At 36.9% G+C, this 26,733-nt stretch overlaps 2 protein-coding genes across 5 annotated transcripts; both read left to right on the top strand.

The window, feature by feature from the left end:
• cxcl19 (chemokine (C-X-C motif) ligand 19) lies at window positions 1-3,548 on the top strand. The gene is given in 3 exon segments (NM_001113651.1): window positions 1-61; window positions 1,831-1,966; window positions 3,174-3,548. Coding segments are annotated over 3 exon segments (306 nt in total). The 3' UTR covers window positions 3,283-3,548.
• Window positions 3,549-11,782: 8,234 nt separating this feature from the next.
• Window positions 11,783-26,442, top strand: trmt10b (tRNA methyltransferase 10B). 4 transcript variants are annotated; one of them, NM_001441682.1, is given in 9 exon segments: window positions 12,932-13,102; window positions 13,210-13,371; window positions 14,619-14,724; window positions 15,199-15,326; window positions 19,245-19,397; window positions 21,304-21,382; window positions 24,894-24,961; window positions 25,060-25,183; window positions 25,673-26,094. In NM_001441682.1, coding segments are annotated over 9 exon segments (1,017 nt in total). In that variant the 5' UTR covers window positions 12,932-13,030; the 3' UTR covers window positions 25,798-26,094.
• The last annotated feature ends 291 nt before the right edge of the window (window positions 26,443-26,733 follow it).

Raw genomic sequence — 26,733 nt, 5'->3', positions numbered from 1 at the left:
ATGAACGTCCTGCTGATGTTAAGTGTTGTTTTTGGAGTCAGCATCACTCTGGTGGCTGGTGGTAAGCTTCATTTTTTAATATGTGTGTGTGTGTGTGTGTGTGTGTGTGTGTGTGTGTGTGTGTGTGTGTGTGTGTGTGTGTGTGTGTGTGTGTGTGTGTGTGTGTGTATGTGTGTGTGTGTGGTTTATAGTTCATTAAAAGCAGTTACATTTTCTCCAGTGAGACAAATACTCAACATTGAACATTGTTTTAATAAATAGCTCTAGATAGATAGATAGATAGATAGATAGATAGATAGATAGATAGATGGATGGATGGATGGATGGATGGATGGATGGATGGATGGATGGATGGATGGATGGATGGATGGATGGATGGATGCTGTAGAAAGATGGATGGATGAATGGATACAGTAGATGGATGGATGCTGTAGATGAATGAATGAATGTGTGGATGGATGGATGGATGGATGGATGGATGGATGGATGGATGGATGGATGGATGGATGGATGGATGGATGGATGCTGTAGATGAATGGATGAATTGTTACCGTTGATGATGGATGGATGGATGGATGGATGGATGGATGAATGGATGGATGGATTGTTACCGTGGATGGATGGATGGATGGATGGATGGATGGATGGATGGATGGATGGATGGATGGATGGATGGATGGATGCTGTAGATAGATAGATGAATGGATGGTTACAGTAGAAGAATGGATGGATGGATGGATGGATGGATGGATGGATGGATGCTGTAGATAGATGGATGAGTGGATGAATGCATACAGTGGATATATGGATACTGTAGATAGATGGATGAATACATAAATGAGTACAGTGGGTGGAGGATGGGTGAATGGATGGATACTGTAAATTGATGGATGGATGAATGAATGGAAGGATGGATGCTCTAGAAAGAGAGATGAATGAGTGGATGGATGGATGCTGTAGAGAGATGGATGAATGAATGGATACAGTAGATGGATGAATGCTGTAGATGAATAAATGAATGTGTGGATGGATGGATGCTGTAGATGAATGGATGGATTGTTACCGTGGATGGATGAATGGATGGATGGATGAATGAATGGATGGATGAATGGATGGATGGATGGATGGATGGATGGATGGATGGATGCTGTACTGAGATGGATGGCTGGATGAATGGATACAGTTGATGGATGGAGGCTGTAGATAAATGAATGAATGGGTGGATGGATACAAAGGATGGATGGAGGCTGTAGATGGATGAATGGATAGATGGATGGATGCTGTAGATAAATGGATGAATGGATGGATTGATATCGTGGATGGATGGATGGATGGATGGATGGATGCATGCATGGTTACAGTAGAAGGATGGATGAATGGATGAATGGATGGATGGATGGATGGATGGATGGATACTGTACATAGATAGATGGATGAGTGGATGGATGCATACAGTGAATGAATGGATATGATGGATGGATGGATGGATGGATGGATGGATGGATGGATGGATGGATGGATGGATGGATGGATGGATGGATAAATGGATGGTTACAGTAGATGGGTGGATGAATGGATGGATGGATGGATGGATGGATGGGTAAAGATATACTGTATATTACAGACAGATATAATGCATGTATACTGTATGTATCATCATCATATACAGTGTAATTGAGTGTGAGTTTCAGTGAGCAGCACATGTGTGTCAGTGTGGATTCTGTATCTTCTGTCCAGCTGTGATGATTAATGTCTTTATTTCCTGGAAGCTGTTACTCACTCCTTACTGTGTAAATCCTGTTAGTTAAAGCTGTGTGTGTGTGTTTTCAGCGGTGCAGCCTCTCGGTGCAGGCTACAACAGCCGCTGTGTGTGTCTGAAGCTGGAGTCTCGGGTCATCCCTCAGGATAACCTGCGGCGAGTGGTCATCCTGCCCCGGGGCCCTCACTGCAAGACCACCGAGGTCATGTGAGTGTTTCTGGAGGAATGCAGAACTCTGTTACTCATCATCAGTAGATGTCTGAGGAGTGAAGTCATAAAAACAAACTGTAGACCAGGGGTCACCAACATGGTACCCGTGGGCACCAGGTAGCCCGCCAGGTTCACATGAGTTGCCCGCGGGCCTGTTCTAAAAATAGCTCACTATAGCACCACAAATGAGTAAGCTGCATCTAATATTTTTATAGGTATTCTTTTTAAATTACACCTGCATTGGTGTAAATTTGAAAATTACTTTAAGTTCAATATTTAAAAAAACTTTAAAAACAATTTCAGACAAATGAAGTGTTGCATGTTGATATTAATCTAACTTGTTAAATCATTGTTGACAACTACTGTGAGAAATCATTAACATGATCAATATCTTCACATAGATGAATATTATTAATTATTAATAATAACATAAAATTAAAAGTAAATTTAAAAAAATGTGTTTTTTAATAACTGGTAGCCCTTCACACTAATCGGTACCCAAGAACTAGCTCTCAGTTTCCAAAAGGTTGGTGACCCCTGCTAGACTATCATATACACTATCTATCTATCTATCTATCTATCTATCTATCTATCTATCTATCTATCTATCTATCTATCTATCTATCTATCTATCTATCTATCTATCTATCTATCTATCTATCTATCTATCTATCTATCTATCTATCTATCTATCTATCTATCTATCTATCTATCTATCTGTCTGTCTGTCTGTCTGTCTGTCTGTCTGTCTGTCTGTCTGTCTGTCTGTCTGTCTGTCTATCTATCTGTCTGTCTGTCTGTCTGTCTGTTTATATCGTTCGACCTATCTATCTATCTATCTATCTATCTATCTATCTATCTATCTATCTATCTATCTATCTATCTATCTATCTATCTATATCTATCTATCTATCTATCTATCTATCTATCTATCTATCTCTATCTATCTATCTATCTATCTATCTATCTATCTATCTGTCTATCTGTCTGTCTATCTATCTGTCTGTCTGTCTGTCCATCTCTCTGTCTGTGTCTGTTTTCAACATCATTTCTTTTTGCATTTTTAGAGTCACATAATCATTCACAAATCATTCTGGAGCTCTTTGGAGTTGTGTAATCCACCCTTGGTCAATAAAATATTAATTATTTATTATTATTATTTTATTTTGAAGTCTAACCTGTATGTTTTATTGTAATCTTTCAGTGCCGGTTTGACCAGTGGCGAGAGGATCTGCCTGAACCCCAGAACACACTGGGTTAAAAAACTCATCATGTTCATCGAGAAAAAGAAGCAAGAGAACAACAAACTGTAGAAGACATTGATACTCTGATTAACATCTCTGCCTCTGCCAAAAGACCTGTCAGAAAACCGCACATATACAGTATAGATTCATTTGTGTCTTGGAGAATGATTGTTTTGTAATTATTTTCATATTCTGAGTTCTATATTTGTCACTGTTAATAGTTAAACCCAGACACGAACTGAAATGATGTGTCTTCTACACTACACTCACTGTCTTTACACTGATTGTTTTAATTGTATACTAATGGAATCATCATGCTTTTCTGTGTTTCTTGTCATCGTTTCACTGCAGGAGAGTTATTAATGTTTTTTTAAATAAATCTTTTATATGCTACAATCAATTCTGCTCACTTTTGTTGAACATCTGTCTCACATCGTCACCGTACTACAGAACCCCGGAAGGGACGTTTGTTGAGAGGAAAATATATATTTCTAAGTTTTTGCGTTCCCTTGCAAAGGTGTTTTGCGTTCCCTCGCAAAACTGTTTCTCCACAAACACTTCCTGTTTACTTCACTCATGTAAACCCTCCTGTTTTGTCGAAATTTTCCCGTATTTTACCATTATATCCCACTTTCTTTACAATAATACTGTGCATCGATTGTCGCCTTCATATGCAACCTCTGAACCAGTGAATGCATGTTTAAGCACTGACTGACAAACGTGCTCTACACAATATACTGATCCCAGATCAGCGTCTGTACACGCCATTTAAAGTGACACCTGTTATCAAACAAGTGAGCAGCAAATGAATCTCATGTTTTGTTTTGTTTGATAACAATGGTGTCTCTGTAAGAATGTAGGCTACAGATCAATAATGAAAGCAGTCCATTACTTTAGAAACTGTTTGTGCTCATTTAAGAGAAAATAAGCTGTTTAAAATTAAACATGCAGAACGGAGGTGTTTACATATTCAGTGTATTTGTCAGTTTAAACATACACCCGCTCCTTTGTAAATGGCTGATCTGGGATCAGTATATCCCAGCGTCTGTCAGTCAGAGCTTATACATGCATTCACTGGTTCAGAGGTTGCATATGAAAGGCGACGATCGACGCACAGTATTAATGTAAAGAAAGTGGGATAGAATGGTAAAATACGGGAGAATTTTGGCAAAAACGGGAGGGTTTACGTGAGTGAAGTGAACAGGAAGTGTTTGTGGAGAAACAGTTTTTGCGAGGGAACGCAAAACATCTTTGCGAGAGAACGCAAAACATTTTTGCGAGGGAATGTGAGAACGAGAGAGAGAAATATATATTTTCCTCCCACCCACTTTTTTCTTTCACCCATTTTTTTTTTTCACCCAGCCAATTTTTTTTCTCCTCCACTACGTCCCCTCAACACATTTTCCACAGCAATTTTTCATGCATCTGAAATTTCTCAATGCATGGATTCTGTCCAAATAAAAGAATTTGTTTAGAGCCAAAACATTAATCACAAGCTTCAGCAGCTCTTATAATGCTTGATAAATAAAATCCACCTATTATCTGGCATTTTATTTAGCATATTCAATTCAATTCAAGTAATTTGTGTAGCACTTTTTACAATAATTGTTTTAACGCAGATTTACAAATGGTGCACATTATTTCACTCAGATAGGGTATATGCCGAGCTTGTGTTGTTCCCATACTGATAAACTTCCGGTGACCTGTTATTGGGAACTTTTTTCCATTTTATACGGTTCCTTTTACAGCATAAATGTTGTAATGTCATTAAAATACATTCAGTTAAATAAACTTTGGCATTTATTTAGTTGTTCAAGCCTATAACGAGACAAAAAGCCGTTTACTCGCATGCACCCGTCAGAATCGGCAGGCTAGTGCAGAAGCTCCATTGAATATACTGGGGTAAAATAAATGCTCATATTAAAAGACATGGCGGGGGGGTGTAATTTAATGCAGTGCTTCTTATAAAATCTGAGACCCACTTTAAATCGGATATCACTCGGCTAGTGGAGATCGCTGATTTTTAAAGAAAACAGACCTTAAACGCGCCAAATTTTGCATTGGCATACAGTTCACCGGAAGCGCTTAACCCAGGTTACTGGCAAATTAAAAGTCCTATTAGCATGCTCCGGCATATACCCTTATTAAGTTACAATCAAATATAAGTTATATAAACATAGCTAACCTGCAGTTTTACATAGAAACAAAATGCTTGGTGCATTAAAACCCCTTCAGACCTGAATTATGTTGCAAATTTCAGAAAAATGGGATGTCATGTGATGTCCATTGTAATTGACACAGGGTCTAAAGGGGTTAAGGCCCTGTTTACACTGTCATGTCTTGATGCCCAATTCCAATTTGTTGCCTATATCTGATTTGTTTGCCTGTCTGTTTACACGTTGTTTTAATTGTGACCCATATCAAATTCATACGTTTACACTTGCCAGACAATTTACGATGTCGCGCATGCACAAAGCATAAAGGCGGGTTCTAGCATCTGTGCCACACTTGCCACAACGGAAGAAATTGCCTTATTTTTAGCACTGCGAAATATGCGAAGTGTAGTACAAGCAGTGAATGGTTTAGTCCAGATTTACCCCCACGCAGTTTATGTAATGGTATGGCCCTGATGTATGTGTGTAGTTAAAGATAGCCTTTGCCTGTGTGTGCACTGGTGTTGGAGAGAATAAAGTTGTTCTATGTGAAGCCGCAGTGCGTGTATTAAAAGCTACAAAAAGCAAAAGTTACAACACGAAGTTCATGATTTTGAGGCGAAGGTGGGAAAGGGCCGTCATCGCAGCTTGCGCCTATGGTTTATATATGGTGTCCTCCACCTTCAGAGGAATTTGTGGGTACGAGAGAGATCTCAGGTCTGGTGGGAGCAAACTGTGGCGACTGACTTTCTGTCATTAAACCGTGGAGTAGCACCACATTGTCGCAAGTTTAACGATGTACAGAACGGAATGCCTCAATAAATCCGATCTGCCTGTTTACATGACACTCGCATTGTCACATATGCGAACTACATCTGATTTATTTACACATATGAAGGAGGCCTGAAACCGATCTCTGAATATCCGAATCCATGTGTTTTTATTGTGTTTACACGGTCATAGAACAGATCAGATCTGTGTCACATATGAGCAAAAAATCGGAATTTGGTCACATTTAACTGGTAGTGTAAATGCGGCCTTAGACACGAAAAGTGTGTCCAAAGGTTTGTCAAGCCCACTCACCAGCATGGAGCACACTCATGCGTTCACATCAGACGCGGCACGCGCGTCAAGCGCGAGTGATTTACATGTTAAGTCAATGCAAACGCGCGAATAGACATCCTGCAGCGCGATACGCGTGAATGGCGCGGCGCGAATGACGCAAATTGCGCGAATGACGCAAATTGCGCGAATGGTGCAAATTGCGCGAATGGTGAATGACGCTTAACGAGCGTTTTGCGCAAATCTCTCGATTTCGAAAAATCTGAACTTCAGCGTACATTCGCGCCGCGTTAACCAATCAGAAGCTTGCTCTTGTGGGGGCGTGATTGTGACGTAGAACCTGTTGTCGGTGTTCCGAGGGAAATCCTCCAGCCTTCACCGACAACAAGTCATCAAACTCGGCTTGGCTCAGTCAGAAGCACCACTGAAAGCCTCCGTCATCCAGGTTAAGTTTCTGGAGGAGTTTATGAGCTCACAGACCTGGATGCACCTCTGAAAGAATGTAGTGGACTCAGACACGACCCTAAACGTATCTACGCTGTTTTTCAGTCTTCATAAAGCACATTAACACTGCTATTTTCTTCATAAAATCTATGTTAGCCATTTAGCTATGAAGCTAGTCTTCGGGCAGACAGAAGCCCTGCGTCTGTTCTGATGTGAATTTGACACGCGAATGAAGCGGGGTTTGACGTGCGTATGAAGCGAGTAAACTCAAATGTTTACGCGGCTATTTATGCGCGAATACCGCGATTTATTCGCGCGTTCCGCGTCTGGTGTGAACACAGTATAACACATCCTACATGTATGTGATGCTTTACCAAAAATCTTGAAATTTAATCTAGTTTTGAACTGAGAGTGTGTCTGAGCCTCGGAAATTATTAGGAAGGCTATTCTAAAGATTAGTAGCCATATATGAGAATGCTCGACCTCCTTTAGTGGACTTTGCTATTCTGATTACTCCCAGAATCCCTAAGTTTGTTTGTTTTTTTAAGATTTATTTTTGGCCTTTTTGCCTTTATTAAGTGGATAGGACAGTGTTTCAGATGGGAAGAGGTGGAAGAGAGAGAGGGGGTAGGGATGGGAAAACTTGGCCGGGATTCAAACTCGGGACACCCTGAAGTGCTACTGCACCATATGTCTGCGCTCTAACCACTAGGCTATTGCCTAAAGTTTTAATATTTAAAACTGATCGAATCATTTTAGAACAGGTAAGTGACATTCTAAGTCAAGGGTGTCCAAACTCGGTCCTGGAGGGCCGGTGTCCTGGAGAGTCTAGCTCTAACCCTAGCCAAGCACACCTGAACCAGATAACCAAGCTCTTACTAGGTATACTAGAAACCTCCTGGTAGGTGTGTTAAAGCAAGATGGAGCTACACCGGCCCTCCAGAAACGAGTTGGACACCACTGTTTTAAGATCTCTCTTTTTTGTATTTTGTATCTAGTGGGCGGCATGGTGGCTCAGTGGTTAGCACTGTCTCCTCACAGCAAGAACATCGCTGGTTCGAGTCTTGGCTGGGCCAGTTGGCATTTCAGAGTGGTTTGCATGTTCTCCCTGTGTTGGTGTGGGGTGCTCCGGTTTCCCCCACAGTCCAAACACATGCGCTATAGGTGAATTGAATTATTTAAATTGGCTGTAGTGTATGTGTGTGAATGTGTGTTTCTCATTACTAGGTTGCGGCTGAAAGGGCATTCGTTGTGTAAAAAAACAAAACAAATGCTGGAATAGTTGGCAGTTCATTCCACTGTGGCAACCCCTGAAAAAATGGTCTAAGCGGAAAGACAATGAATGAATGAATTCTCTCTAATAATTTTGACCTTCATCTGCATCTTAACATCTGTCATTAAGCCGTATTCAGCTGGAAAATCTCTTGCGTCACATACCACTTTCACATCTCAGAGCTGAAATCAGATTGTGCTTGTATGTAAAGATCTGAGAACATTCAGCGGATATGAATATTAGTCATCTTTTACAAACCCACCGCTTTCTTTAAACAATAAACACGCCTGACTAAAATGGAAAGCATTTCCATTTGAGCTGTTTACATTCCTTTATTATCACATCGATGATCAGATCTGCAAATACTGCTGGCAAGGCTTCAGAGCAGATGAGACACGTTTCTTAATGCCGGTTTGTAGATAAGCATCTTTGTGTGAATTACAGACTCTTTCAAACCAATAGACAAGTTTAAAAAAACATTTATTCAAATGAAGTGTGTGTTGATGATGTGATTTCTTCAGCTGTAAAAGTCTGTAAAGTTTATGGTGAAAAAACAACAGCTTGCCAAAATTTAAGGAAATCTATGCTCTAAAACAGTAACAAAATTCAAGTTTGGAAGATATAAACCTGATATTTTTTTATTTGACATGATTTATTTATTTGTTTTAGCCTATACATACACAGGTCTGTAAATCATTCATCAAATTGTTCAATTTTAAAGACATTTTCAAGAAAATAAAGATTTAAATTTGTTTTATAAAATTTGCTTGACATATTTTGACAACTAGTTCAGCATTTGTGTATGTGGTGACTCAAGTAATGAAATAAGGACTATAATTTTTATGTGGAGTGACTATTAAAGTTTTTCTCAGTGGCTTTGCTGCATTTCTCACAACACTATTTACATTTGCACAACAGTTAATGCATTTCTCAAAACATTTAGTTATTTGTACACATCCTAGTACACTGCAAAAAATGCTTTCTTGCTTAAATTTTTTGTCTTATTTCTAGTCTAAATATCTAAAATTTCTTATATTAAGAAGCATTTTCTAGACAAGCAAAACAAATAGTCTTGTTTTGAAAAATAAAATGCCAATATTACAGTTTTTCTAGTTTGCTTTGACCTGGTTAAAGAAACTAGGTTCCTCTTCATTTTCATTATCACTATCCCAGCAGAGCAGAGGACCGGTCTTGCAAATGTGTAAACCCTTTCTCATTGGGTTGACACATTTTCCCCACCATTTTTCCAAACAGTTAACACAGATGTCATTCAAGCAGTCCAAACTCCATTGTTTTAGTTTTGGTAACCAAACAGAATCCATCTATTCCTAACTATTAAAAACTACCAACATCAGTATGAAATCACTGAAGCACCGGTTTGACACTCCTCCACACAAATCTTCAATTAGCCATCATTCTGCAAACCTTATATAAACGATGGAAGGTCTGTGTTGTTCTGTGCCAGCATTGATGGAGGAGGTCAATATGGCTATGTCCTATACTCCCAATAGATTTGACTGTATATTGGTTTACATGCGTTTTCTCTAATATTTACAGTATTTTATTACTTTTGTCTGTTTTTTTATATACAGTATTTCAGTTTTCAGCCACAGTTGGAAAAATGTCATGAATTCAATATATATTCAATCAAAGCACATCTTATTCTTGATCCAATTCTTTGCAAAAAGGCGAATTTGACAGCCCAAATAGAGACAACAAATGCCATTGGTTATAAGCTACAATGGCAAGCAATGGTGGTGCATTTTGAGTTCTGTATTTTGTATTTTGTTGTCCATTGTGTAATGATTAATTGAAAGAGCTCATATACTTGTTTGCAAGTTGTGTAGTTTGAAGGTAAAACTAGCTTTTGTTGCATATTTTTAATGTTTTGACATGATATGTGCCTTTTGCAAGCAAAATGTGTCATTTTGACCATGAGTGCCGCTGTTTAGGCCTGTGTGTTAACTGTTTTGAAAATGTGGAGTTTCAGTTGACAACTGCATCCAAGCAATCGAGAAAAACTGTAAGTGAGTTTTTCCTTAAAACAAGCAAAATAATCTGCCAATGGGGTAAGCAAATTAATCTTGTTTTTTCTTTTGACGTAAGATTAATTTGCTTACCCCATTGGCAGATTATTTTGCTTGTTTTAAGGAAAAACCCACTTAATATTGGCATATTATTTCTCAAAACAAGACAGTAGGTTTTGCTTGTCTAGAAAATTCTTCTTGATTTAGGAATTGTTAGATATTTGGACTAGAAACAAGACAAAAAATCTAAGTAAGAAAAGTATTTTTTGCAGTGTAGCAGTTTCTCATTCCTTCCAACAATATGCAAATGCTTTTGGACGTGCATTAATTGCTTTCATACAACTCTCTGCTGTTTATTACATTAACATCTGCTAATGTCATGTCAGTCAAAATTAACTAAACTTGTGAATGCTGACAAGGCATTCCATATAAAACTAATAGTCCTCGTTTCATTACTTGAGTCATTGCATACAAAAATGCTGAACTAGTTGTCAAAATCTTTCTAGCAAATTTTATAAAACAAATTTAAATCTTTATTTTCCTGAAAATGTCTTTAAAATTTAACACTTTCATGAATGATTTACAGACCTGTTTATGTTGTAGCCTCAGTTCCAATGCGTACTGCAATATTGTGTACAGTTGTGCACAGCTCTACCTAAAGGGAGTTTATGTTTGTTGTAAATAAGGGGTGTGTTTATTCTTTTGCACAATGCTGTGAATAAATTAGAATTGCAAAGAGCAAATGCAGAGTAAAAATGTGAAACATACATATTCAGTGTCTTGTACTCAGATACCTCACTAAATGCAGTGATGTCTAACTTTACTGTAGTTTTCAAATGGCTGTGCAGATTGTATATAGTGCTGTCACCAAAATCTGACTTTTTTTTGCATTGAAAAAAAATGTCCAGAGTAAACTGTCATAATGAAAACAGGACAAAGCCATTTGACTATCTTGTTCATAAACAATGGTGTCAGCACTTTTCATCTTGATGACACTGACACATTGGCTGTTTCTCAATTCCAAGAACGCAGAGAACGGACTTGCGTTCTTGTGGAGAGCGGTCTTGCCAGGTGTCCTCGGAAGAACGAACTCAGGAGACCGCGAGGGCAGAGAACGCGTCCTTTGAGAAATGGGATGCTGCGTTCTTCCTGATGGTCATGTGACCTTTACGTGTTTTAAATGGAAACTATTTAAACATTACAGCACTCATACAACGATTTATTGTTTTTCCCCTCTTCAAAATATATACTTTGCATAAAAACATTAGAAATATACTCTGCACAATATAAATAAAACAGATTTTAATACGAATTTCAGCAAACAACTCTTAATGTGTTTATTCCTTTATTAAGATGTTCATGTTAATATTTACTTTCACCGTTTCATTTAGGGAAACTCCTGAGGTAAATAAGTGATATTTCTAAACTTTAATAATAAATCTAAATAAAATGCAGCACTTCCCACCTCCAGTCGCAATGACTTCTGGGACTTCCAGAGCGAGTTCGGTGCTCAAGTCAGCATCAGTGCGTCCTCGATATCAAGAACACATCCGGGAAGTTTCACGCGTCCTCCGTACTTGCGGTCTTGAGTATTGGAACTGAACTTAGGCAGCTGATGATGACGTTTCACAAGAACACGAGGACGCAAGACCGCTGAAGAACGCATATTGAGAAACAGCCTTTGATTGACATCAGTACTTGCTTTTGAGGAATGAACTCTCCATTTTGAGCATGTGACGCGCTTTTGCAGGTTATCAGCTAGGTTTTGCAGTTTGTACTTATTGTTTTGAGAAATGCATTAAATGTTGTGCAGAAATGCATTAGTGTTGTGAGAAATGCACCAAAGCGACTGAGAAAAACTGTCAGCATTTACAAGTTTACTTAATTTTAACTGACATGACATAAGCAGATGTTAATGTTGTAAACAGCAGAGAGTTGTATAAAAGCAATTGATGCACATCCAAAAGCATCTGCAATTTGTTGAAAAGAATGAGAAACTGCTACTAGGATGTGCATAAATGACTAATCGTTTTGAGAAATGCATTAACTGTTGTGCAAATGTAAATAGTGTTGTGAGAAATGCAGCAAAGCCACTGAGGAAAACTGTAATTAGGAGAAAAATATTATAAATAATAATGATGAGAATAAAAAAAATTATAATAAAGCTGTTGTGTTTTGAGGAATAAGTAGTTACATTAAAAGAATAAAAGTGTAAATAAAAGGTTAATAAATAGTTACATTTCAAAATAAAAGTTGTGTTAAATGTGGAGAAAAAAAACCTTAGGAATAAATTTTGACAAAATAAATTCATTAAGTTTTGAAGGGAAAAATTTGTTACATTTAAAGAACAATTTAAGAATAAAAGTTTAATTAAAACAATAAATCATAAAGATCATAAAATAAGGAGAAACGAGTTTAAATTAAAATGTTGAGACTAAAGTCATTGCATTTCAAGAAAGAAAAATTATTCTAAGAATAAATCATAAATTAAGTGATAACAAAAATAAGATGAGAATGCGGCTCACATTATAACCAATATTGATTTTATTGACTGTTGAAAAATAATGTTTAAATGCCGTAAAGATTCATTTATTTAAACATTTTATGAGTAACAAATCTAAACATTCATAATTATTATCGTGTAGTGTATATGCTTTACCACAAGCACATCTGCATTTTAGTATAAGTAGGTTTCACACAATAAAGGAGTTTTAATCACATTTACACAGACATTTAACCGGTATTATGAATTTTGCAACAACGTGGTTGCTTGACGTCATAACCTTGCGCCATTCTAACGACTTTCCAAAACACTTGCAGCAGTGGCTTGTTTTCGTGTTGTTTTCGACCCTTTGTTTATGTTTTTAACACACGTTTACATGTTTGTGGTTTATCAGTTACTCGTCGCTTTCGCGGAGACCTTCAGCAGTGTAAAAACACAGTACTTTCACTTTATCAGTCTCGTGATGTTTGTCATGACATAAATATAATGGTTTTTTCGTTGTTTTCGGCAGAATATACGGTCTTTTATTTTTAGACATCCAAGCAGATGGAGGAACAGCTTCGTGTAGGTGGCTGTTCTCCGGACGGTGGGTTTACTATAGTAAACGAGGCTCCGGTCGCGGATTTACTGGAGTTTCTGCACATTGACGTGGAGCTCGAGCACGCGCGTGACGACAGAGAGGAGAGCGCGCGCTCGGTAATATTTCATAATATTTTTAGTTTTCCAGGACCTCTAAGTACGAGATTATAGTATTGTAATTAACGCAATACCAGCAGGCCTGGCGAGGCTTTTCGAGGGTTACAGTGAACCAAATAAACTAACAGTAAAAAATGAGATTTTGTTAGGGGGTGTTGATATCAAAGATAGAAAATGTAATAATACATTTCTTAGACGTTTGATTCATTGTCCTGCAATTTTTAGACACAAGTACTTTTGAAAAAAACAATTTGAGAAAATCAATTGGAACTTGATCTGGACTTATAACAACAAATATTGTGTGACTAATAAAGTCAGTGAACTCTACTTTAAAATTATACATAAAATATATCCAACCAACCAGCTTCTCAAGAGGTGTAAAGTTGATCTTTCTGAATCGGAGTGGAGTTTTTTGCGGAATGGAAGTTGAGACTGTTATGCATTAGTTTTTTTGATTGTATGTTAATTTTTTTTGGTTTGATGTTGAATGTCTATTTAATATAGTGAGTGGTCATATAATTATTATTAAGAAAAGAGATGTCATATTTTATGTAGATAAAAAAAAGATATTGATAAGAATCTCCTGTCTATATTCTGTTGATATTATTAGGCAAGTTTCATATGCACAAGTGTAAACAGAAAGCCTAACATCCTCCATTTCAAGGATGATTTAAAAAAAAATTATTTTGAGACTTTTAAAGGACTTTCAAGTCGTAAAGCGATCAGAACTGTGAATATACTTAAAAAGCTGAACTCCTCTTCTTTATGGTGAATGAATCTATGGTGAAAGACTTGTTATGCATTTAACTGGAAATGTTCAGCAAATACAAAATATCTATATAAATATATATATATATATATATATATATATATATATATATATATATATATATATATATATATATAATATTTGTTCAACACGTTTCTAAACATAATAGTTTTAATAATTCATTTCTAATAATTGATTTATTTTATCTTCGCCATTATGTCTTTTGTTTGCCGTTTAATTATTTTTTTTAAAGGAGTTAAAATAATGAAATAAATAACGTTAATGTGCATTTAAAGTTTTGTTTTCCCACTTTGAGGTAAAGTTGGTTTTATATTCACATTCAACCAAATAGTAAAGCTAAATAATAATAAAAAAAAGCATTATGAGATAAACAATACATTTAGACAAATATAAAAGATGCTGCTATTAGATCTGCTCTTCTGTGTCATTGAGTTATTAAATTATTTTTGCTTTACAGAAAAATGTAATGCGGAAACAGCGTAACTGGGAGAGAAGACTGGAGGTGAAAAAAAGCAAAAGGAAAGAGGAGAAACTAAGGAAGAAGCTCAACAGACAAGATAAAGGTGATCTGACCATTAATGCGTCACCTGTCTTATTGCGCTGTACAGTTTTATCATATAAAACGCACAGTTTTATATATATATATATATATATATATATATATATATATATATATATATATATATATATACTGTATATATATATATATATATATATATATATATATATATATATATATATATATATATATATTATAAATATATTATAAATACTGCTTTTATTTTAGCTGAAATAAAACACGTAAGACTTTATCAGGAAGGAAAAATATTCCTTACTTGATTTGTTCAACATCGCCTGAGAAATATATATTTAAAAAAAAAAATCACAGGAATACAAATCATTTTGAGTTAACTGTAAATGCATAAATAAAATAATTGCAGTCTTAGTTTTCATGAGAGACTTAAAAAACCTGAAACATGAACTGTTACATTATGTTTTCCTGCTGCTTTCTAGCTGATCTGTGTTCTGTCTTGCAGATGTGAGTGACGCACAGCTCAGTAAACGCGTCATTAAAGCCATCACCAAAGAGAGACTGGAGGAGGCGCGAGCAGCAGGACTGCGTCTGTGTGTGGACCTCAGCATGACTGAACATCTCACACACAAGGTCAGATTCACATGCAGGATACCTGTGCAGGATTTTTAGATACACAACCCTCCGTTAAAGGGCACCGATCATGCAAAAACCACTGTTATAAGGGGTTTAAACAGTTTTGTGGCAGCAGTGTGTGAATATAACCGGATTGTAATGGTAAAAATTTGTAAATTTTCTTTGTTCATAATCACACTTGATATAAACAGTCTGCAGAAACACTTTGATTGGCATTCTCCATTTGTATGTCATCAGAGGGGAAAAGCCCCGCCCACTAGTGACCATCTCTCCCTCATTAGCATAGGACATTAGTCTTGTTTTTGAATTTGCCGCTATGCTGACACACATGCATCTGTAGCTCCGCCCTCTTTTGAAAAGAGCACAATCTCATCTGAATTTAAAGCGACAGTCACCAAAACCCCACAATTAGGATCAAAGTCTAAAATGGTCAGTTTCAAAGAGTTATAAAGCATTATTTGTGGAGTATTTTGAGTTGAAAGTTAACATGCACACCCTATAGACGTCACAGTCTTATATTACATCTTGTAAAAGGTGGCATAATACATGGCAAGTTCATGATGTCACTGACTTGAGCGTAAAAAAAAAACACAGACTGTAAAAGATATGGACGTAGTATCTCTGATGACACCCATAAGTTTCTAAAGAGCGCAAAAGAAGCTACAAGTAGATGTGGCCAACTGTCGCCATTTTGTTCACGCGTCGTCACACCGACCAGGGGATACCAAACAAGGGCAAAGAGGTGGAGCATGAGCGGGGCTACAGACGCATGCTGGCATTCTGCTTAGACAGACTTTACTATGGGAGAAACGCTTAATAATTCATTACCTGCATCTCGTTTGTGTTCTGACCACATTTGCTTGGCTGTACACCATATCAATAAAGTGTTTAGTCTTTTAAAAACACTGTTATAATACATTGAGCCACTAAACATAGTTCTTTTGACGTTTTTGTACGTAATGAACACGTGAATTACTTCCAAACACTTTAGATATAGTCTGTGTTAGTAAATGCAAGGCTATTGATGAAATCCAGGCATAACACTGCATGACAACGCTTCAGATGACTGTTCTAGAGCCTACAGCTAATCAGTCTGTCAGATTCTGGAGTGCATTACAGGTCTAGAGAAAAATATAAATGATCTTAAATAAAACAAATGCATTTATAGAGATGGTATATAAGTATATAACTTCACTCACCTGGGAAATGGAGACCACATGAATGTTTTGTGAGCACAATTAAGTGCACTCAGCATGCCACATCATTTGCTAATTGTTGGAGATAATCCCAAAAGGAAACTGACTGTTTAAAGAAACATAAAACAAAACAAAAATACGATGTATTTGCTGAGTTCAGCAGCTAATCAGCCGGAATAACGTGGCAGCGACAAGCAAGACCTCGCTGTCACTCAGGTGGCCACGCTCTTAATTGTGCAGACTTAATGTAAGTGAATAAAAATTTACCCTCTCACAGTTGTCATGACGGGCATGATTTATTTTGGCTTTATTAGCTGTATAATTGGCCAATTTAGCATTGCAGTCGGTGAACATCTGGAGTTCCTGGAGCCATTCCCCAAAGGCAAGTTGATGACTTGCATTTTCAGTTACTTCCGTATTGGCTTCACGAGGGAGAGCGGGAGGGTGTCGCGAAGTCTATCTTGAATAAAAGTATTATCACTTTAAAACAGCAAAATCACTTTAGATATTTTAGATAGTAATAACTACTAGAAATAACAATAGAAACAGTTGATTCCAGTCCTCAGCCCTCAGTTCCACTCAAGGACTCCGTGACCTCTGACCTAGTTTAGTGGCTTCTGAAAATAGTTATAAAGAGACAGGCAAATGCACTGAACATTCTTATATCAAGCAATGTGTTAACTTATTCATTAATTAAAATCAATTCAAAGTTAAAAACTCATTCAAAATACTCATTCAAATGATCAAATAATTATATTTAATTAAAAAAAATATGAGAAACAAGATGATGAGAAAAGGATAAACGTTGGTCCATGATTAGACGGATTGGAAAGCAGAAATCCGAATCCTTCAGAAGGATTAGTAACAGCATTGGCTTTGATATATTGTTAGTTTTTGTGCAGCGTCAGATTATATTTTTTCTCTGTCATTTACTGAATGTGGCTTGTTTTTGCACAGGCCTATCTAAAAGGTTAGTGGTGCCGACTGATGAGCAACTGTAAAATAAAATCACTGCAGAGTTTAAACATTACATCTTATTATATTGTTAAATTATTATATTGTTGTTGTTGTTTTATCCAGTTTCATGTCGTATCTTGACACTCCTGTTATTCAGCAACGTTTAAACTTTACAGTAATTTTACTTTTTAGAAAAGATTGCAAGGATTAATGTTCATTTGATTCTGAGCCTTTTATAGTCATTTATAAGGGATTTATAAAACAAAAATAGTCCTCACTTAAGACTACGTCACAAAACTGCACAAAGTTAAGTTAATAAAGCATTTATTAACATATTACTTAACTATTAGTATATGCCTGAATAATAAGATATATAAATGTTGATTTCAATAGTTTATTAATCATTTACTAACTCATTCTGAATGATCCTAAAAACCCTCAACTACTCTTAAATACAACTGGTTTATAAATAATGCAATACTTAATTTAGTACTGAAATACAAATCATTAACTAAGTATAAAAATACAATTAATAAACACATTATTTAGGTGCTTATAAGTCAAGAATACAGCATTTTTAGCTGCAGTTATAAACTGCTTACTGACGTTTATTAATGTAGAGTTAAAGGGCCATGAAACCCCCTCGTTTCAGCAGAGTGTTTTCACACCTCTACTTTGGAAAAAGTCTGAAAAGTGGGCGTGTCCAGCTCTGTTTAGGGGGAGGTTACACCTACATGAGGTTATAGTTTGGTTGTAAAGCTAACTTGTTTACACTCGGTGCAATAGTTTGTTCGATACGAATAAAATACGAACTGAATAAACAGCACTGGTCGCTCACTTACCAAATCTGTAGAGACAGGACAATCAACAGCAACTAGAGCCGCGTCTTTATTAAGAGGAGACTACAAGCGAATCCGGATCTCAGCGTTTGCAGATGAGAACAGCTCTCAGGTAAACAATAATCCTCCTTAGACACGTAAGTTATTGTTGTCGAGCGTCGCGTACACTGTTAATCCACACGTGAGTCTGAGCTCTCACAGAGAGAAAATAAAAACAAAACTTAACTGCAGCAAACTATAAAAGCAACACTTCACGCTTGTTTTGCCAACACAACGTGGCGTCTCTGTCGTCTAAACACTGTGACACTAATGAATATTAATGAAGTTGCACAATAGAGCGTGCTGATTGGTTTGAACCAAGCTTTACTCATGCATTAATGCAGCAGGCTGTAAGACGTAATAAAACACACTCTGGCACAGACGTCCAGTCTGCACGCTGGAATACAACGCTATTATGTCATGACCGTGACGCAGCTTCAAAAATTCGTTTCAAACCGGAAGTACGAATTTGCTTGAAATAACGCAAAAACAACCAATTTACACTTTTTAGTGAAATATAGGTGTCCTAATAGTGTTTTTAGCAGTGCGGGACACATATACGACTGTCAACAGCTCAAAAAATGTGTTTTGGTGTTTCGTGATCCTTTAATGCTTAACAAATAATGAATTCACTAGATGCTAATGCTTAGTAAATGATTCATAGTGTGTAGTTATAAAGCGTTACCGATTTTTTAACACATTGCTTGAACAACTTGCTTATCTTTTCAAACAGCTCTGCTAAAATGTTAGCTGTCGTCGCGAATACTCTCACAGGGGTGTGAATAGTTGTGCTAGACAAATAATTAACCAAATGTATTTGTTTGCTGATAAAACTGTGCTTGTTTTCATTGAGAGTGATTTTATTGGTGCTTTTTTTCTCATAGGAAATCAGTCGTCTTGCGGCTCAGATCAGACGCCTCTATGGATCCAATAAAAAGGCCTTGCAGCCGTTCCACGTTTTCCTGACGGAGCTACAAGAGGACAGTCTGCTGTATAAGGAGTGTGTCCGGATGAATGACGGCTTCATGCATTACTTGGTGAGAAAGGATTCAGTCTAATCCTTGTTTTAATATTAAAAATGCATATCAGTTTTCAATTTCAGTTTATTTATAAAGCACAACTAACACTGGCCAGTGTGCTGTACAGCATTGTTTCTCAACCACGTTCCTGGAGGACCACCAGCTCTGCACATTTCCCATATCTCCTTTACCTAATACACCTTAATTCAGATCAGCAGCTCATTAGCAGAGACTGAAAGACCTGCAAAGGGTCTAACAGACAAAGGAGACATGCAAAACATGCAGTCCACCAGGAACGTGGTTGAGAAACACTGATGTACAGAATAGATAAACAGTTATAAAGCATAATCAAGTAAAGCAACAAAACAAAAAGGAAAGCATACTTAAAAGAGGGAGCGTTACAAATCATGGTAATAAGCCGGATCAAATAGAAATCATTTTAGTTTTTCAACATACATGGGCTGTATGGCCAAACACCCAAAGAGCTTCACAATCATGAGGGGGCTCTCTACACACCACCACCATTGTGCAGCATCCACTTGGATGATGCGATGGCAGCCACAGGACAACGGCGCCAGTTCGCTCACCATACACCAGCTATAGGTGGAGTGTAGAGAGAGTTCTAGAGTGACTTCGGTAGATGGGGAGGATTGGGAGGCCATGATGGGTAAGAGCAGATGAGGGAAATTTGTCCAGGACACCAGGGTTACACCCCTACTGTTTACGAGAAGTGCCATCGGATTTTTAGTGACCACCGAGAGTCAGGACTTCAGTTTAACGTAACTGACTTTGTAGCGTCTCATTCACTTTACTGGGGCATTAGTACTCACACAGACCACAGGTTGAGCGCCCCCTGCTGGCCTCTCTAAAACCACTTCCAACAGCAACCTAGATCAGAATCAGAATCGGTTTTATTGGCAAGTGTGCTTTACACACACAAGGAATTGATTTTGGCTGCAGAAGCTTCCAGTGTACATAAAGTGTGGTCACAAAAATAAATATGAGAAAAGACGACTAACATTAGACAGAGATCCGAAGAGATTTCCCATGTGGTCTCCCATCCAGCTACTGACCAGGCTCAGCCCTGCTTAGCTTCAGTGAGTAACCGGTTTTGAACTACAGGGTGATATGGCTCTGGAGTGTGTGGTTTTGATGCAATGGACTGGCCCGCCCATCCTCCAGACCTGAATTCAATTGAACAAATCTGGGACATAACGTCTCGGTCCATCCACCAACACCATGCCACAGCCATGTCACCCTGCAGCCCAAGACCGGTTACTCACTGAAGCTAAGCAGGGCTGAGCCTGGTCAGTACCTGGATGGGAGACCACTAGGGAACACTAGGTTGCTGTTGGAAGTGGTGTTAGTGAGGCCAGCAGGGGGCGTTCAACCTGTGGTCTGCATGAGTCCTAATGCCCCAGTAAAAGTGAAGGGGACACTACACTGTCAGTGGGCGCCGTCTTTCGGATGAGACGTTAAACCGAGGTCCTGACTCTCTGTGGTCATTAAAAATCCCAAGGCACTTCTCGTGAAAGAGCAGGGGTGTAACCCCGGTGTCCTGGCCAAAGTCCCTCTATCGGCCCTTACGATCATGGCCTCCCAATCATCCCCTCTTCACCGAATTGGCTCTATCACTGTCCCTCCACTCCACCAATAGCTGGTGTGTGGTGAGCGCACTGGCGCCGTTGTCCTGTGGCAGCCGTCGCATCATCCAAGTGGATGCTGCACACTGGTGGTGGTGTGGAGAGACCCCCCCCTCATGATTGTGAAGCGCTTTGGGTACACATTACATTACATTACCATGTTGCACCACAGACTGTCTAGGAGTTGGTCTATAATGCTTTAATCCAGGTCTGGAAGAAGATTGTGGTCTACAGTATTGAATTCTGCTCTAAAAGTAAATTGTTGCTTCCTGGTCCTGCAGATTGATGTGACGGAGGAGAGCTGGTTTCATCTATTTCCCTCTGAAGATGTGATATATTTAACTCCGGACGCAAGCGAAGGTTCGTATCACGCATATTTTATATTGCATTCAAAATGTATTTAAAACCGGCATGAAATCAAGCTACTTTTTAAGGCACACTCCTTATTTCTGTCACCATCCCGCCACCAGGATGCTTAAGTTTACATCTAATCATGACAAACTAACTATATCATTTAAAAAGGTCTAAGACTTCTGAATACATATTTTACCTTTTTTTTTTTTTTTAAGTTAAAAGAGTAATGCACATTTACTCTCACCTTACAACCTGTGGGACCATTTATGGATACATTTTTAAAACATAATATTGAAGTCTAAACATAAAGCAATCATGACAAACTGTGTATCAATTGAAACCTTAAAATGTCTAGCTTCCAAATCTGATTTTACATTCGTAAAGCATTACTTTGCTACAGCAATTTACGATTTAGATATTTTTTACAGGCTAAATGAAAACCAAATACCACCAAATGTCCCATACTACTTTATAATTACATATATTGTAATTATATATAATTACTTTTAAATATTGTTAAAAGTATGAAAAGATATGGTTCATATTCTTTTAAACATAGGGGGCGCCGTTGTATGGTCACCAATAAAAACCGGGGGTCATTTGGTGGTCATGTTTGGTACTGCAGCCAAATGGATATTGTTTTTTCTTTACATTTTAGGCGATAAGAGGTTTTCTAAAATAAATGATTATCATTCATTCATTTTCCTTAGGCTTAGTCCCTTATTATCAGGGGTCACCACTGCGCAGTAACCCGCCAACTATTATGACATATGATTTATTTTGCACTTCCAGCCGCAACCCAGTACTGGGAAAATACATGTTTTATGTAATATAATAAACTATACATTTTATTGCTTCATAATTAATAAACACAATAATAATAATAATAATAATAATAAAAAAACTTGATCTTATTTTTTATAAGATCTTATTTGATCTTATTTCAAAACCTTTTCACTAAGGCTACAATCTAACAAGTTAATGAGATCAAAATGAGGTCTTTAACATGAAACCAAGCCGAAATATGTGCACCAAAGCATTGAAGACTGGCATTTATTTAGGTTGAACATGTTATTTTCATGCCTGTGTTCAAAAAGTGGGGGTGAATAATTTTTTCTGGTATGATTTTAAAGGTGCACGCTGATTTGAACATTTAAAATTGTTTAATAATATAAAATAACTTAAAATTAGTTTTTTTTATTGCTTGTTTTCATCTAGTATGCACAGTCACCTGTTTCGTTAGTTGACACTTAGCTGATGATTGATTATAAAGCTTGTTTGGCATGCTGTCCCGGGAGAGAGCCCTGAGCTCATAAGATCCTCGAGCCTGGGCTCCCTCCCGTTTGCAAGGTGAGAGGGGAGTTTGAGCTCAGGTAGATCTCGAGAACTCCTCTGCTGTAGTAGCTAATAAACAGATATTGATTGCTCTTAAGGGATAATGTAACAACTTACTGGGAGCATATCTATGGTGCCGATATGGATTAGTCAATTGACTTAAGTTGCATGTTTTTGGACGGTGGGAGGAAACCGGGGAAGCGGGGAAAACTCACATGAGCACGGGGAGAATATGTAAACTCCACACAGAAACGTCGGCTGACTTGGTAAGAACTAGAACCAGTGATGTTCTTGCTGTGAGACAACAGTGCTAACTACTGGGCCACCGTGCCACTCATGTAGGAAAGGAGGAGTATAGGGTGGAAGGGGGGATTCTTCAAAATGAAGATGGCTGTTATATGGAGCTTAGTGGCTTAGGAATCGTCTGATTGGTGAATCATAAATTGGATAATGCGAGACCAGTCACAAGCAATCATAACCACGTGATCCTATCAGAATTAGTTTATAAATAAACTTCACTTAAATGAGTAAACATAATGTTTTCTTTTATTCTGTAAGCTACTGATGGCATTTATTCACAGTTGACAATAAAAAATTATTAATGAATATCGTAATGCATAAAATATCAAAAAGGGTCATGTTTTCAGACATCTTGATAAATCAATAACAAGCAAATAACATTTCTTTAATTTAAAATTAAAATTTGGGGAGTTTAGATTACCTGTTAGATTAATGTTAGATAAATGTTGCTCAAAACTGCACAAAATAAAAAGTGCCATGTTTCAGATGTTGTCATAAATTGTTATTAGACCCTGATTTTTAATCAAACAAATGAAAACATTTGTTATTCTGACCAGCTGCCATTTTCTGATTTAATAATAATAATCATTTGAAATTTACTTGTAAAACAAATGTAATTAGCATTTTATAGAAAAATCGCAATTATTTTCTTGCTAACATTTTACTCAAACCCACACCTAATAAATCCATATAGACAAAAAGGTTAAATGTCTTTTAATTTTTTACTTTAAATAAATATAAAATAAACCAAAATATAACTATTTAGGTACAGTTGCAATCAAAATTATTTCCCCCCGTTTATTTTTTCCCCTAATTCCTGTTTAATGGAGATTTTTTTTCAACACATTTCTAAACATAATAGTTTTAATAACTCATCTCTAATAACTGATTTATTTGATCTTTGCCATGATGACAGTAAATAATATTTGACTAGATATTTTTCAAGACACTTCTATACAGCTTAAAGTGACATTTAAAGGCTTAATTAGGTTAACTAGACAGGTTAGGGTAATTAGGCAAGTCCTTGTATAAGGATGGTTTGTTCTGTAGACTATCATACATACATATATACATACATATATATATATATATATATATATATATATATATATTGTCACGAGGTAGAGATCACACGGACACAGAGAGGCAATATACATCCCCGTAGGGTGTTTAATGAGGGAGTGGAGCAATGGATAAGTGTGCTGGGATGTGCAGGGCGGTGAATTCTGTGTCCAAGGGTCCAAGGATTGTGCAGGGTGAAGTGCCGATCAGGGTGACAGTGGAAGGAGAGAACTCAGCGTGTAGCCTCCTGTCATCGTGCTTAGACGGCGTCTGTTAAATACTCTCCTCCCAACGAGCAGCAGCTGCCCCTGATCAGCCCGTGATGAGGTGTGATCTCGGTGAGGGAGTCGTTTCCATGGCAACGCTGCTAACCACACTGGCAGATTCTGCCACAATATATTTATATAGCTTAAAAGGGCTAATAATTTTGTCTTTAAAATGGTGATTAAAAAATTTAAAACTGCTTTTATTCTAGCCGAAATAAAACAAATAAGACTTTTTCCAGAAGAAAAAATTATATCAGACATACTGTGAAAAGTTCATTGTTTTGTTAAAACATCATTTGGGAAATATTTAAAAAAGAAAAGAAATTTCAAAGTGGGTTAATAATTCTGATTGTAACTATGCATATTTCATTGTAACTAATTTTAATAGTTTTAATATTAGTTAACAGCTGCTGTTGCTCATTGAATGTTCAGGTTCACTCTCAGATAAATGAGATTACTGGAGTAAAATATTGATAGGGTGATATTAAGTCATTAAATTAAGATAAACAGTGTGATCGCTGCATTCAATCGCTTTATTTTTAATGTTCTGTTAGCTCTAGAAAGCGTGGAGGAAGATAAAATCTACATCCTTGGAGGTTTAGTGGATGAAACCATACAGAAGGTGAGACTTATGCTTGTGTTTCTATATTATTTATTATCAATAACTCGAAGAGAGATTTTGGAAACAGCTAAGCTAAAGATCCCACTGCTGTGTTGAAGAAAATAAGCTACACGAAGGCCAAAGAGCTCGGTGTTCGCACAGCACGACTGCCTATTGATGAGTACATGGTGAAGAAAAAAAACCCCAAAAACTTCCACTCCAAAATCCTGGCCATCAACCAAGGTAACAATCACTTTCTCTGAGCTTCACATACATCAGTGTATAATAACAAGACCTGTATGAGATGAAACTATTAGAATATCTGTAATCTGAGGGTTAAAAAACTAGAAATATTGAGAAAAGGACCGTTAAATGGTCTAAATCAAATTCAAAACGTAGTGTTGGTCAACTGTGGTAGCATCTTTTAATTAGGAAAAAAAAAATTATTATTATTATTACTATTTTTTTTTTGCTCTTTTATTGATAATTTTTCTATGTTCCTTTCTATTATGTGCTTATTGCTGTTTTTACTGTTTTATGCTCATATCATGTGTTTATTTTCTCTCTGTAAAGCACTTTGTGCAGCCCTGTGGCACTTGGAAACGTGCTATATAAATAAATAGAACTTGAACTAATGTTTACAAGATGAAGTTGAGCTATATTGCTGCTATCCTTATATCCTGAATGAATATCAGTAACTCTCTGTATGCTGCACTCTGTGTTGTGTTTCAGTGTTTGATATCCTCCTGACATTTCGGGACACCAGAGATTGGACTAAAGCTCTTATGGCAGGAATCCCTCCTGGAAAAGGATTTGTTTTGGCATCGGCAGCGTCTAAACCTCTGGAAGAGACGTAGACACTCACAGGCTTTCATTTGACAGCGTTCATCAGTATATATTAACAGTCAGTGTGTGCGTGCGTGCGAGCGTGCATGCGTGCGTGCAAGCGTGCGTGCGTGCATGCGAGCATATATATATATATATATATATATATATATATATATATATATATATATATATATATATATATATATATATATATATATATATATATGTATGTATGTGACTGGCCTTTCTTTTATGGTATTTTTTTATATTTTCTGACTATTGAAAACATTATAAATAATAAATAAATAAAAATAATGTTAAATATTTAGGTAGTTTGATGTTATCATACCTTATTAACAGTGATTGAATTAAATTTATTATTTCTAGTAATTTTATAATTCAAGTAATCTTGACTGATAATGTGCATTTATTTGAGTATCATCATGTCTGAGACACAGACTTTCTATAAGATAATATAGTATTAATAATGCATGTTTTGTATCACATTTTATTTTACAGAAATGCTTTAAATCAGTTGTCTAAGGGAGAGTTTTATCTCTCACACACACACACACACATATTGCATCAGATATGACATCTCTGGCCGTCTTGTTTTAATGATAATTTTTGCTTATTATCTAGTTAAACTCACTAAACTGTCTTTCGATGTCAAATATGTCGGCTGTTCAATTTTAGCTTAATTTCCTTTTTTTTGTACAAAAATGCTGTAATTCAGTCTCAGGGACCTTCATTCGTTTATTTATAGAGATTTGTGTCTGCCTTTGTTTTGTTTCTTTTTTTATTTAAATTGAATTGTCAAATGAAATCAGAGCTGTTGTTTGGTGCCAGACAAACAGGTAGTCTTTGATTATCAGCAGTGGGGGGAGCAAAAATACCCAGCTGCAGCCCCGCAGACCCACACACGTTGTAGGCACACACGATTGAGGTGAAACAATCAACCGATT

The sequence above is a fragment of the Danio rerio genome, chromosome 7 (genome assembly GCF_052040795.2).
Source record: "Danio rerio strain M-AB ecotype USA chromosome 7, GRCz13ab, whole genome shotgun sequence".
Lineage (NCBI taxonomy): Eukaryota > Metazoa > Chordata > Actinopteri > Cypriniformes > Danionidae > Danio > Danio rerio.
Note: the sequence above shows the minus strand (reverse complement) of the source record. Positions and strands in the feature narration are given on the sequence as shown.